Below are 15,021 nucleotides of genomic sequence, written 5' to 3' on the forward strand. Positions count from 1 at the left end.
AATGAACTAAAATATTCCTACATTATGTAAAATGTTATGAAATGATTTGTGCAATTAATACTGTATGTATATTAGGACCTATTCATTTACTCCCTCTGCATCTTCTTGAAGCACTCTCTGAAATCCCTTTGCCTGGCTTGTTTTTTGCAATGGATGTCATGTTCATTTCAGACACTGTGGGTCCAGACAACTCCTATTACTTGGGATTTTTCTCCCTTCCCCCCCATACTAAAATGTCATTTTTAGTGCTTCTGGCTATAGTTATAGCCCATAATGAAATATCTTCCTATCTGATTGTTTGCAAAGAAAAAAATTATTTTTCTTTCTTTTATTTTATTATTTTTACATTTACTTACATATGTATATATTGTTGGGGCCACCTCCCTCCTGCCCCTCCACCACCACTTCTGGACAGAACCTGTTCTTCCCTCTTCTCTGATTTTGTTGAAGAGAAAACATAGGAGATAATAAGAAAGACATAGTGTTTTTGCTATTTGAGATAAAGATAGCTATACAGAAATATTCCTAGTGTTGCTTCCATGCACTTGTGTATTGCAATCCCTTGGGACATTTTTCATATTTGTAAATGATGAAAAAGGAGAACACAAAAAGGGAGAAATCATACTGTAAAGAAGTGAAAGCTGATAATAATTAGGAACTAAATTCTTTTAACACTGTGTGATAGCTAAGTGCTTCTCATATCACAAATATATTTCTAAGCAGAGATCTAAGTCCCATTATATACTAATATTATATAGCTGCAGATCCCATATCTTTGACTAAAGATACTCAAAAAGAATATTTTTTTACCATTATAGATTCATAGCTTAAGGTATAGATTTGTAGTTCAACTAGATTAATTTCTCTCTGTGTCATGGTGAGGTGCAGAGGGAAGTTCTCATTGGAGGACTTGGTAGAGTCCAATGAAGATGAGCATTGGACACAACTGCTGGATTCTGTTCCAACTTTTCTCCTGAGCATCTGGGTGGTCAAAAGTGATTTTGGGTAGTTTAACTGTTTGAGACTTCAAATTTTACATCTTACTGTATCCTCACTAGGGCTGGAGGATAAAGTGGATATTGACTTTTGTAATGAGTGTAGTATTGACTCTTGAAATATTCACAGTGCTATTTAAATGCAAACTCCCCTCCTATTCTGGTTGCCACAGTCTTGACAGAAGCCCCCAGTTAATCTCACTTGCAAAGCCACAGTGGCAAGGCTAAAGAGTTAGAATTTTGAAGTTGGGTGAAGTGGCTCCCACCTGTAATCCTAGCAGTGGTACAACCTATTAAGGGAGTGACACTGTGAGAGGCCTGTCATGCTGGTGATTCTTTTACTCCCTGCATCTTGAATAGCTGAGGATGGTGGGAAGAAGCACAGAGAAAACCTTGTCAGAATGAGAATTTCCAGGAACAGTCAACAAAGTCCTGAAGCCAAATCAGGGGAAGTTGTTAGATGAGAGGCTTGGCCACCATTGATTCAATGGCCAGGGCTATTTGTTTATAGAGTTAATATTTTATAAACTTTTTTTCAGGGATGGGTTATGGGTCTCAAACCCAGGGCCTTGTGTAGGCTAGGGAAGTACATTACTACTGAGTTACATCTCTAGCCTTTTATAAGCTGTTCTTACATAATAATTATCCCTTTAAAACTTCACAATAATCCTGTTCACACTGTGGGGGATATTAATTCCATATCATAGTAAGAAAAGTTGGAATGAAATTAAATACCTGAATTCCAAGATGGTGGCTAGAAGGAGGAAGCAGAAAGCATGCTTACTAAAGTAAAATCTTGGAGAGATGCTGGAGATACACCTTACAGGAAAAACCACCGAGAAGAGGCAAAACTTTGACTCCTCCACACCTCCAGCCTGCGCAGAGCATCTCCAATTCACGTTAAATGGAGAAACCAGGAGGGCTCCCACGCTGCTGCCAGACCCCAGTACCCAGATGGCTTGGGAAGACGTGGACCACAGGTGATCTAAGTGATATGCGGTACTCCTACAGACAACCCTGGGCCAGATCAGCATAGCCCCCTGGACAGACTGACCCCCACCCAGGGAGAAAAGAGAAACTGAATAGTAAGCAATGAAAACAAAAAAGACATGTAACAAAGAGGGCGCAGTGCCCTGAGCACCGAAGGGGAGGAGGGGAAATCCCTTACAAGCCGGCTGGAGAAGGCAGGAGCAGCAGCACAAGCCCAGTAATCAGGAGTGGGAAAGCTTGTAAAAGTGGCAGAGGGAAGAAAACTACACAGGAGAGAGGGGAAGACCACTTCCCATGTGAGCTGTAAATAAACAAGCCAGGCCAGAGAAGGCAGGAGCAACAGCACACACCCAGCAATCAGGAGTGGGAATGCTTGTAAAAGTAGCGGAGGGAAGAAAACTCCACAGGAGAGGGGGGAAGACCACTTTCCACGTGAACTGTAAGTAAACAAGCTGGCTGGAGAAAGCAGGTGCAGTGTCACCTCCCTCAGTGTCCTTGGAAAGGGGAAAGCTTGTAGCAGCGGCTTGTGCACAGGAGAACTCTGAGTAAACAAAGCCTGAGGGGCTAGGTGAGTGTTAAGTTCACTCCTGAGATCTGCATAAATAACACTGCCAGCAACAACAGGCTGACAGCAGTGGGCAGGTGAGCCACAGCCACAGATAGCCATTCACAGAACTGTCTCCAGACTCTTTTTTTTTCCTCTCCCTACCTTTGATGAGACAACAACTGAACTACACTTGCATGCTGAAAAACTTACTGAAACTGTACTGCATTTGAACATGGGACACTTTGTGGGTTTTTTTTTGTGTGTGTGGTTTTGTTTTATTTTGCTTTTTCTAGTTTTTTTCCCTTTGATGAGACAGCCACAGAACTACTTCTGAGGCACCGTCTCCAGGATTGGAGGCTGAGGGACAAACACCAAAATTATTAACACCGAAACTTTACTGCATTTAAACTTGAAGTTTTTTTTATATTTAATTTTATTTATCTATTTATTTTCATTTATTTATTTTTTATTTTTATTTTTATTTTTTATTGTCAATCCTCTCTCTCTCTCTCTCTAATGCCTGTTCAACTTACAGTTGATTAGTACACTATCTCTCCCTGTTTATATCTTTGAAACTTTTTTGTTTGTTTCTTTGTTTTGTTTTTTCTACTTGTTTATTGTTTTTCCCTTTCCCTTTAACTTCTTTGCTTTCCATCTCTTCTCACCATTCCATTCTAAATATCACCAGTGCTATTATTACAAGCTAGAAAATACTTAATTGCACACAGTACAGGGACAGTAAACACACCAAGGGCAATGAAGGGAAGACAGAAAAAACAGGGAAACCAGTTTCCACACAGCAAAAAATTAGTACAAGAATCAGAGGGAAATGAAGAAAACAGATACTCAGATCCAGACTCCAACAAAATGAAGATAAACTATGCCAAAGAACAAAATGAAGCCCACAAGAATAATCTAAAAGAAGAAACCCTACAGGTAATCAATGAGAATTTTATAGAGATGATACTGCACATGGTCAACCAAAATGTACAGGAGACACTCAAGAAATTCCAAGACAACAAAAATAGAGAATTGGAAAAAACAAAAGAAGACATAAAGGAAACCATAGAAGCACTGTATAAACACCAAAGTGAAACAGAGAACATGATTAATAAAGACATAAATGAACTCAGGACAAAAATAGACAACATTAAAGAGGAAATGACCCAGGATATGGAAAACCTCAGAAAAAAGAACAAAACAGAATTGCAAAACAAAATGGAAGGCCAATCCAGCAGAATAGAACAAACAGAAGACAGAATCTCAGAACATGAAGATGAAATGGTAATTAAAGGAAAAACCGAAGAACTATTAGTTAAACAACTCAAAACCTGTGAAAAGAAAATGCAAGAACTCACCGACTCCATAAAAAGACCAAACTTGAGAATGATGGGCATTGAAGAAGGAGAAGAGGTACAAGCAAAGGGAATGCACAATACATTCAACAAAATAATAACAGAAAATTTCCCAAATCTGGGGAAAGCTATTCCCATACAGATGCAAGAGGCCTCCAGAACACCAAACAGACCAGATCAAAATAGAACTACCCCATGACATATCATCATTAAAACAACAAGTTCAGAAACTAGGGAAAGATATTGAAGGGTGTCAGAGAGAAAAAACAAATAACATACAAAGGTAAACCCATCAAAATGACAGCAGACTTCTCAACAGAAACATTAAAAGCAAGAAGAGCGTGGGGTGAGATCTTCCGGGCACTGAATGAAAATAACTTCAACCCCAGGATACTCTACCCAGCAAAGCTATCATTCAAAATAGATGGAGCAATAAAAGTCTTCCATGATAAGCAGAAACTAAAACAATATGTGACCACAAAGCCACCACTACAAAAGACTCTTCAAGGGATTCTGCACACAGAAAGTGAAATCCAACTTAACCATGAAAGGACAGGCAGCACCAAACCACAGGAAAAGAAAAAGCAAGAAAGTAGAGAGTAACCTCAACTTAGGTCACACAATGAAACCTTCAAACAACTAAGACAACTAAATGACAGGAATCACCACATACCTATCAGTGCTAACACTTAATTTTAAAGGACTTAATTCACCCATCAAAAGGCACTGTTTGACGAAATGGATTAAAAAGGAAGATCCAACAATTTGTTGCTTGCAGGAGACCAATCTCATCAACAGAAACAAGCACTGGCTTAGGATGAAAGGCTGGAAGAAGATTTACCAAGCCAATGGCCCCTGAAAACAGGCAGGAGTAGCAATACTTATCTCTGACAAAGTAGACTTCAAACCTATATTGATCAAATGAGATAAAGAAGGACATTCCATACTAATAAAAGGGGAAATAGACCAAAAGGAAATAATAGTTATCAACCTATATGCACCCAATGTCAATGCACCCAATTTTATCAAACATACCCTGAAGGACCTAAAAGCATATATTAACTCCAACACAGTGGTTGTGGGAAACTTTAACACTCCATTATCATTAATAGATAGGTCATCCAAACAAAAAACAAAAAATCAATAAAGAAATCGAAGATCTAAAATATACAATAGATCAAATGGACCTACTTGATGTCCACAGAACATTTCATCTAACTTCTACACAATATACATTCTTCCCATAAGCCCGTGGAACCTTCCCAAAAATAGATCATATCCTAAGCAAGCCACAACAAATATAAGAAAATTGAAATTATACTGTGCATACTATCTGATCACAATGCAATAAAACTAGCACTCAACAACAAAAGTAAAGACAAAAAACATGCAAATAGCTGGAAACTGAATAACTCATTATTAATGAAAAAGGGATCCTTGATGAAATAAAAGAGGAAATTAAAATGTTTCTGGAAGTCAATGAAAATGAAAAGACAACCTACCGGAACCTATGGGACACAGCAAAGGCAGTCCTCAGAGAAAAGTTTATAGCCATAAATGCATATATTAAAAAGACTGAAAAATCCCAAAACAATGACCTAATGATACATCTCAAACTCCTAGAAAAACAAGAACAAGCAAATCCCAAAACAAATAGGAGAGAAATAATAAAAATAAGAGCTGAAATCAACGAAATAGAAACCAAAAAAAACATAGAAAGAATTAATGAAACAAAAAGTTGGTTCTTTGAAAAAATAAACAAGATCGACAGACCCCTGGCAAACCTGACTAAAATGAGGAGAGAAAAAACCCAAATTAGTAGAATCAGAAATGCAAAAGGGGAGATAATAACAAACACTATGGAAGTCCAGGAAATCATCAGAGACTACTTCGAGAACCTATATTCAAATAAATTTGAAAATCTTAACGAAATGGACAGATTTCTAGATACATATGATCATCCAAAACTGAACCAAGAGGCCTGAATAGATCTATAACACAAAATGAAATTGAATCAGCAATCAAGAGTCTCCCCAAAAAGAAAAGTCCAGGACCTGATGGATTCTCTGTTGAATTCTATCAGACCTTTAAAGAAGAACTGATACCAACCCTCCTTAAACTGTTCCATGAAATAGAAAGGGAAGGAAACCTGCCAAACACATTTTATAAAGCCAGTATTACACTTATCCCTAAACCAGGCAAAGACACCTCCAAAAAGGAGAACTATAGGCCAATCTCCTTAATGAAAATTGTGCAAAAATCCTCAACAAAATAATGGCAAACCGAATTCAACAACACATCAAAAAGATCATTCACCACGACCAAGTAGGCTTCATCCCAGGGATGCAGGGGTGGTTCAACATACGAAAATCAATAAACGTAATAAACCACATTAACAGAAGCAAAGACAAAAACCACTTGATCATCTCAATAGATGCAGAAAAAGCCTTTGATAAGATCCAACATCATTTCATGATAAAAGCTTTAAAAAAACTTGGAATAGAAGGAAAATACCTCAACATTATAAAAGCTATATATGACAAACCTACAGCCAGCATTTGGATATTCCCAAAAGAATGTGACACAGGTTACTCCAGACACACCTGCACACCCATGTTTATTGCAGCACTATTCACAATAGCCAAGTTATGGAAACAGCCAAGATGCCCCACTACTGATGAATGGATCAAGAAAATGTGGTATCTATACACATGGAATTTTATGTAGCCATGAAGAAGAACGAAATGTTATCATTCGCTGGTAAGTGGATGGAATTGGAGAACATCATTCTGAGTGAGGTTAGCCTGGCCCAAAAGAACAAAAAACGTATGTTCTACCTCATAAGCGGACATTAGATCAAGGGCAAACACAACAAGGGGATTGGACTTTGAGCACATGATAAAAGCGAGAGCACACAAGGGAGAGGTGAGGATAGGTAAGACACCTAAAAAAACTAGATAGCATTTGTTGCCCTCAACACAAAGAAACTAAAGCAGATACCTTAAAAGCAACTGAGGCCAATAGGAAAAGGGGACTAGGAACTAGAGAAAAGGTTAGATCACGAAGAATTAACCTAGAAGGTAACACACATGCACAGGAAATCAATGCTAGTCAACTACCTTTATAACTATCCTTATCTCAACCAGCAAACACCCTTGTTCCTTCCTATTATTGCTTATACTCTCTCTTCAACAAAATTAGAGATAACGGCAAAATAGTTTCTGCTGGGTATTGAGGGGGTCGAGGGGAGAGGGAGGGGTTGGGGAGGGTAAGGATGGGGTGGAGGAAGGGGTGAGAAATGACTCAAATATTGTATGCACATATGAATAAAAAAAAAAAAGAAATTAATTACCTAAGGTTCTTCACTGGCAAGCAGAGAAGTCAGGACTTAAACTCATGTCTCTTCAATTTGAACCTAGGTTTCCTTATTAATTCAAGGAAAGTATTACAGTAGAGTCTCTGCATCAAGCCAATGTTTCTTATTTATTACTTAAAGGATGTAGGACTGCTTGGGCCATGGGTATTAATCACTATTTATCAGCTAGGATCAATGTTGATTTAGATATTACAAAAAGTAAAATATATTGGAAAATAAAACATGAATCTATTTTTACTTCGATGCTTGGTATTATTACTGTACTGGTGTAAGCAGTAATTCTCTTTAGAACTTAGATATCCTTTTTTTTGGGTGGGGGGCAGGATTGAACCCAGGGCTTTGTGCATGCTAAGATGTGTTCTACCACCTGAGCTGTACCCTCAGCCCTATCTTTTTCTTTTTGTAGGGAAACAGCATCATTTAATATCTTATTACAATTATACATACGTAATGCTTAATGTATATCCTTATTTCCCAGTGCAGTGCCTTGCTTACACTAAACACGTAATAAATATTTGCATATGAATGACTCCTACTACACAATAAGTTATAAATTTTTGAAGTTTTCCTCTCCACATGTCAAACACAGTGCTAGATGCTGAGGATACAGAAATATCGAAACCCAATCTGAAAGACTAATACATTCAACTCACGATACTTTAAATCCATCTGTATTCTTAAAAACCCACCGACTTCAGGCTTCAAACCCAAAGATTCTGATGTAAATGATCTGGAGTAAGACCGTTTATTGGTTTTAAAAAATAATTCCAATGTGGAAACTTGGTTTATATTTAGTGGGAATAACAGATCTATGAAAAGGCAAATACAACAGTACATTGATAGTGTGCTCTGGCCTAGAGTCCATGAGTTTGGATGTATCACCCTTCTGTCCTTAAGTTGTGTGACTATTTACCCAATCTTGCGGAGATTCATATTACTCACCTGCAAAATGAGAGAAGTAATGTGCAATGTCTAAGACTGCTGTGGACCGAGTATGCTACGGGAACACATTGGGAGTTGAAGAAGGCCTCTCAATGGAAGGTTACTTCCTTCTTTGACAGAGTGCTACCATGATATTGTTCTACAAGTCAGAGACCAGTTATCACTCTTGGAACTGGGATCTCACTGGCAATCACTCTAATCCTCTCCAGCTACCTGGATATCAAAGCCAGCAGACTCTGTACTCTTTCTTCATTTCCACAGTGGGGCAAAATTTCTTTTTCTTTCCCAGGTTTAGGTTTATTGTGATGATGAAATGAAATAATCATACAAAAATGCCAGGTCAACAACATATGTCAGCCAGTTTCCCACACAACCATATGCCCAATAAAGCTCAGTCTGACTGTTCTTTGAAGGATTTTTACCAACACATCTAGCTATCAAGTCTCAGAAAATCTGGCTATGTGTTTATCTATTCCTTTATCTATGTAATAAATATATATTAAATACTACCGTTGTCTCTGTGGTCCAGGGATGAGCCACGCAGACACAATTCATGTTCTTATAGAGCTAACATTTCAGCAATGGGGCCCAAAGTAGCAACAACTGATTGTGTAATGAATTATTTTGCCAATTTGTTCTACAGTTAATCATCCTAGTTATTGTGGTAAGTTCTATAAATGTATATGGAGGGTCAAAGAGGATTCCTTGTGGAAAAACTTTTGAGTTGAGCTATGAAGGATTGGAGGAGGAGAGGATAAGTATTTCAGACAGGAATGAAAGCCTGGTATATGGTGTAACATGGGAAGTTGAGAAGGTCAGTGCTTTTGGAGTGGAGTGTGAGGGTGTATGTGTGTGCTCATTTCTCCAGGTTGGCAAATGATGTAAGTAAGGCCCTATCCTGTAGCGCCTCAAGAGCCATGCTAACTATTTCCATCTCATCCTTACAAATAATGGAAAAGCTTGCAAGTGTTATTATCATTTTTTAAAATGAAGGTAACAGCCATCTTCTGAGGTTAAAAGTGCTGTTCGTAAGCACAACTCTTTCCTAAAGAGAGTGGAATTATTGAAAGGTGCTGTTACCTCTTCAGAGCATATAGACTATCTGGGTATGCAGGCTGGAGGTGGTACCTATGGAGAGTTGAGTGTTTCACCAAATAAAGTAAAAAGAACTCAGAGATCCTAGGGAAACCAAGGAAATATGGGAGGTGAGAAGAGGAGATGGGAGGGAGAAAGAGGAGAGCCAGGAGATGATGAAGGTTACCATGTAGGTTGGACATGAAGGAGAAATTCCTGGGGATGGGATGGCCTAAAGGACATTAAAGAACAGTATAATACAAATATCATGTAAATATCAGGTTTTCACTAAAATCTCAATATGAGTACAAGGTCCAGTATACAGATGCTATGGTCTAGTTGATTGATTGATGGTATGATATGCTCTGCTTTGTTTTGCAGAGCCTAGGTATATTAATTTCCTATTTCTGCTTTGACAAATTACCGCAAGTTTAACAACCTGAAATTATTACCTTACAATTCTAAACCAGGTCTTCAAACTGGTTTAATTAATTTCAGTGGGCTGAAATTAATGTGCTGGCAGAATCTTACTTACTCTGGAAACACTAAGGGAGAGTTAATTTCCTTTTGTTTCTTTTAGCTTCTAGGGTTGCATTAGCTCATGAGTCCTATTTCCATCTTCAAAGTCAGCAGTGCAGCACCTTCAAGAGTTTTTTTCCACTTTTACCTTCCGTCTTTCTCTTATGAAGACCTCTGAGATTATATTGGGCCCACTTGAGTAATACACAATTTTTTTCTATTGCAAGATCCTTAATCACATCTGTAAAGACTCTTTTGCCATGTAAAGTAATAAGCTCACAGTTTCTGGTTATGAGTTGGATATCCTTAAGGGATCATTATTTACATTACCTCTTTAGGTATTCTACTAGTATAGTACATGAGAAAGGAAATTTTTTCCTAATTTTGAAAGGCGAGCTCTGGGATTTCTGGGTAATATAAAATAATATGGGTTAAAGAATAAATTTAAATGATTCATTTTTTATTATTTCTATCAAATATCACTTAAAATGTGTGAAAATACTTATTGAAGAATTAAGGGAATATGTTGTATTAACATTCTATTCATTTGACAAGTATTCATTGACTGTACACCTTCGGTTCCAAGCACTTTGAGTCTCAGAGTACACAACCAAGTGTAAGATATGACAGTTGCTTTCAAGAAACTACAGTTTTGTGGGACTGAAGAAGGAAAAAGATAATTTTTCTGCCATCTGATAGATGCAAGGAGAGGTATTTTTACAGAATGCTAAGGAAAAACATAGGAGCAACACCCACACTTGACTTGAACCAAGAAGGTGTGAAAACTCATCCTAGACATATCAGTCCAGGTTCAATTGGAGAAGCAGAGGCAAGGATTTGACCTTGTGTGGTTGTGGGAGCAGGGTAGTAGTCTCTCTGCAGGCTATTGTCTTCACATTTGATGCTGAAGGGCCGGCAGTTGGGAAAAGAGGTGTGTGTGCAATATGAAAGCAAGAACAAGATAGACCCCCAAAAGCTGAGTGCATTTGTCTCCTACTGTGCTCAACATTGATGAGTGTTCTTCAGGAGAAGCTGCTGTCCATTGTCAACATAACTAAACACACCTGGTCCGGAGGTCAGACACCGAAGAAGAATCTGGGGGAAGGTGGAGCAGCTGCTGTTGCACACCAGAAAAATTACCCAGCAGAGAAGTGAAAGCATCCATGAATTGTATGCTGACATATTATTAAAATACCACATTGACTCAGCAGAGGAAAGAGGACTTTAAGTCAATCAAGATCATTAAAGGTTTTATAATCTAGGATAAAACATTTGACTGAATCCTGATGCTCAGGGAACACTGACTATGATGGACTATTCAATCTTCATTTCAAAAGGCTCACACCAATTAGCACAGCATATTCTTCCCCTGGGTCTCAGCTCTTCCCATCTTTCTTTCCCACCCATGGTTGAATTCACAAACTCCTTAGCTTTCCCCTTCACTTTTATTGCCTCAGTATCTCCACCTGGAACACATTTCTCTCCCCTTTCCTCTTCCCCTTCAAGTCCATCTCCTCCTTTGTGAACATGCCCAGGCAGTATTCCTTCCAGCAAGTTAGAAATGACCACCACACTATGTGTCACAAGACAGTGCCTCTCCTGAGGGCAAAAGGATCTTGTCTGTGTCACTCAAATGTCCCCACTGCCTAGCACAGTGTGTGATATTTAGAAGGTGCTTAATAGATGCTTACCGATTGAATCAAGTTCCTCATCAACACTTCATTTACACATTCAGTCCTTCTTACCTAGGGATTTTACATCTATGGGTTCAACCAACCACGGATCAAATAATATTAGAAAAGAAATTGTGTCTGTACTTAATCAGTTCAGACTTTTGCCTCCTCATTACTTCCGTAATGGTACAGTGTAACAACCATTTATACAGCACTTACATTGTAGTAGGTATTATAAGTCATCTAGAGATGATTTAAAATACACAAGAGGATATGCATAGATTGCATGCAAATGCTAGCCACTTTATGTAAGGGACTTGAGCATCCAGAGATTTTGGAATTGGGGGAGGGGTACCACAATTCCCCACCTATACTGAAGGGTGACTATGTTTTTTCATTTGATGTAGTGGGTTTAATGAAGTTAAGCTTGTGATGATTGTCAAAGAGGTGCCAGATTTTTCAGATTTATATATTTTAATAAAGATTAAGAAGGGACAGTGAAAGCTTCTAGCATTCTTCAGTAAAATATCTGCAAATGGGCTCAGGTTATCAAGAGAGATAGTAAAGTCGTTCTTCTTCTAAGGTCTGCTCCAATGTCTCACTGCTCCAGTAAGGCATTGCTGAAATTCATTCTTTCTCAGTGTCTTCATCATTATCTTCTGTAAGACCCTCTTTATCACTCTTCTCATCTTTAATTTCAGTAGACTCTCTGGTTTGGTCTTTGGGCCAGTTATAAAGGGGCTTCAATCTTTTGGTGTAAATGAACTTAAACAATCTCCGGAAGCTTTGCTTAATACTTGAGGAGGTCATTTTATGGGCTATTTCTTTAAAAATATTGCGGGTTATTTCTGCCAACTCCCTGATCACAGGGTCTTCATCCCGGAGCACTCGATCAATAACTGTAATGGCAGAGGGGCCCTTAGTTCAAGGCATCTGTCAGAGTCCAAGAAGCTCTAACCCTGACCAGCTCCAGCACATTTCAGAGACCCACTCCTCTACATCTCCTGCTTCTCACTTTCCCCAACCCCATTAAAAGAAAAACAGAAATATTCACTAAATGTTTACAAGTAGCTATTATTGCTACCCATTCTGCTTAATAGCATAGACATGCATTCATGAGTAGGTTCATGAAAATACATATATACACATATATACATACATACATATACACATATACATATTGTATTGATCATGATAGTGAAAAAATTGGAATCAGTCTAAACATTAATTTACTAGGAAACTACTTAAAAGTTAAGGTTATGGGGAGGGCTGGAGGAGGGGTGAGGTGGCCCAAACAATGTATACACATGTAAGTAAATGTAAAAATGATAAAATAAAAAAGTTAAGGTTATCATAAAATGAAATAGCATACACTTTAATATAATGAAGTAGACATACATTCCTTGGCAGGGAAAGATGTTTGTGATAGATGAGTAAGTGAAAAAGCTATAAAATAGTTAAGACAGTTTTAAAAGCTAAATATGGCTGGGTGTAGTGGCTCATGCTTTGTAATCTCAGTTACTTGGGGGGCAAAGATTGACAGGATTAAAGTTTGAAGTCAGTCCTGGGCGAAAAGTTAGTGAGACCCATTTCATTAAAGAATCTGGGTATGGTGGCATGTGTCTGTGATCCTGGCTATGTGAGTGGCTGTAGGTAGGAGGATCGTGGTCTAAGGCAAGTCCTGGGCAAAAGACTTTTCTGAAAAATAAAGCCAAAAATAAAGGGCTGGGAACATGGCTCAACTGGTAGAGCACCTGCCTAGCAAGCATGAGGCCCTGAGTTCAATCCCCAATACTGCCAAAAAACCCCAACAAAGTATATAGTAATTTATATTCTCTAATAATATATGGGATAATACATATATCAAAATGATAACATCATTATATTAGATAATGGGTGGTGGGAAACTATTTTATTTCTTTCTTTTTTTTTTTCCGATAGTACTGGGGTTTGAACTCAGGGTCTCACACTTAACTAGACAGGTGCTCTACCACTTGAGCCACTCTGCCAATCTAATATTTTGTTTCTTAATAAAAAGAAACAGAGAGGATAAAGAGGGACATTTAGAAAAGAAGGGGAGAGGAGAAAAGGAGGAGGAGGAGGAAAGAAGGAAAAGATTGCAAGAAAGATGGAGAAAGAACTGAAGTGCTTGGCAGTTAACTGTCAACTGAATGAGTGAATGAGTTAATAAATGAAACAGGAAGGAAGGTAAAGATGTAGGTGCTTCAGTTGTAAAACAAATGTATTTCTCTGGTGGGAGATGCTTGTAAAAGAGGAGGCTATGTGTGAGTGGGGGGAGGAGAGGAAGTATATGGGAAATTTCTGTACCTGCAGCTCATTTTTCTTGTGAACTCTGAAAAAGAAAGCCTACTTAAAAAAAAAAAAAAGAAAAGGAAAGGCAGTCACTCAATTTTCTAATTCATTTGTTTCTAACTTTGAATCTGATGTTGACAATGGCTGAGAGGGATGCTTAAGACCCAAACATTTTGGAAAATAACATTACCCCTCTTTAATTTCCTCTTCTTCAAATGTAATGTGTGTCACTACCCACTGAAATGTAAAGTCTCCAAGAAACAACTTTTGCTTTATTTGCTGCTGTAGCTCTGGCATCTAGAATGGTGCTGTCACACAAGAGATGCTGGAAAAAATATTTGCTAGATGAGTGAGTGAATGACTCCTTAGCTTTGTGTAGTTCCTAAGGCTCTAGAATGTTAGGTCTCACACAATGGCAGGAATAAGTGGAGAGACCAAGACAGGTGGAGTAAGAGAAATAGAATAGAAAGAAAAAAAATTATGCCCCTTAGCCCAGTCTTTTTCCTCCAACCATACACCCACCACTACCAGCCTCCTTCTATCCTGGCACTCTTATGTATAACTCATGTGACTAGAATCACAGATACTGAATTTATATGGACTATGAATAAAGATTTCATGATAAACTCAATACTTACCCTCAAGCATGACTGCAATTTCTTCTCTGAGTAGTAAATGTTCACCCAGTTTTGCCAAGTACCCTATGTATAAAGCAAAATTAAGGTTACTCCCAAATACGCTATGAAAATACATTATCTCATGTTATCTGGCTTCCTTCTTTGCTCTCCTTAAAGCAAAAACAATCTAGATTATCCTTGAGTCATCTTTTATTGCTTACAAATGATTATTTTTTTCATATAACTATTTATTGAAATATATGTATGTGTCAAGCATAACCACAAAGTGAACAAACCTTAGCTTATCACTTAGGTCACTAAGTAGAATATTACTAACATCAAATATAACTACCACAAGCCTCTTGCAATTTCCTACTCCATATTTAAAAATATATTCTTTTGGGTCTTCTGCCTTTTGCTTAACATAATGGTGTGAGACTTATCTGTGTTCTTTCATGTAGCAATAGTTCACTAATTTCCATTGCTACATGGCAGAGCAAAGTTTTCTTGAAATATGGCCATGCACATTGGCTCATTTGTTTACATATTATCTATCTATGCTGCTTTTACCCTATGACAGAGAACATGGGGAACTCACAGTCTAAAATATTTACTATTGG

At 38.0% G+C, this 15,021-nt stretch overlaps 1 protein-coding gene across 1 annotated transcript in view; it reads right to left on the reverse strand.

Moving 5' to 3' along the window:
- Window positions 1–11,928: 11,928 nt before the first annotated feature.
- Window positions 11,929–15,021, reverse strand: part of Mroh9 (maestro heat like repeat family member 9) — a 192,215-nt gene continuing 189,122 nt past the window's right edge. The window contains exons 19-20 of the mRNA XM_074044784.1: window positions 14,423–14,485; window positions 11,929–12,370 (exon numbers count right to left, since the gene is read on the reverse strand). Coding sequence (XP_073900885.1) covers window positions 12,099–12,370; window positions 14,423–14,485 — 335 coding nt within the window. The 3' untranslated portion in view covers window positions 11,929–12,098. The remainder of the gene's footprint in view (window positions 12,371–14,422; window positions 14,486–15,021) is intronic.

Source organism: Castor canadensis, chromosome 11 (genome assembly GCF_047511655.1).
Source record: "Castor canadensis chromosome 11, mCasCan1.hap1v2, whole genome shotgun sequence".
NCBI lineage: Eukaryota > Metazoa > Chordata > Mammalia > Rodentia > Castoridae > Castor > Castor canadensis.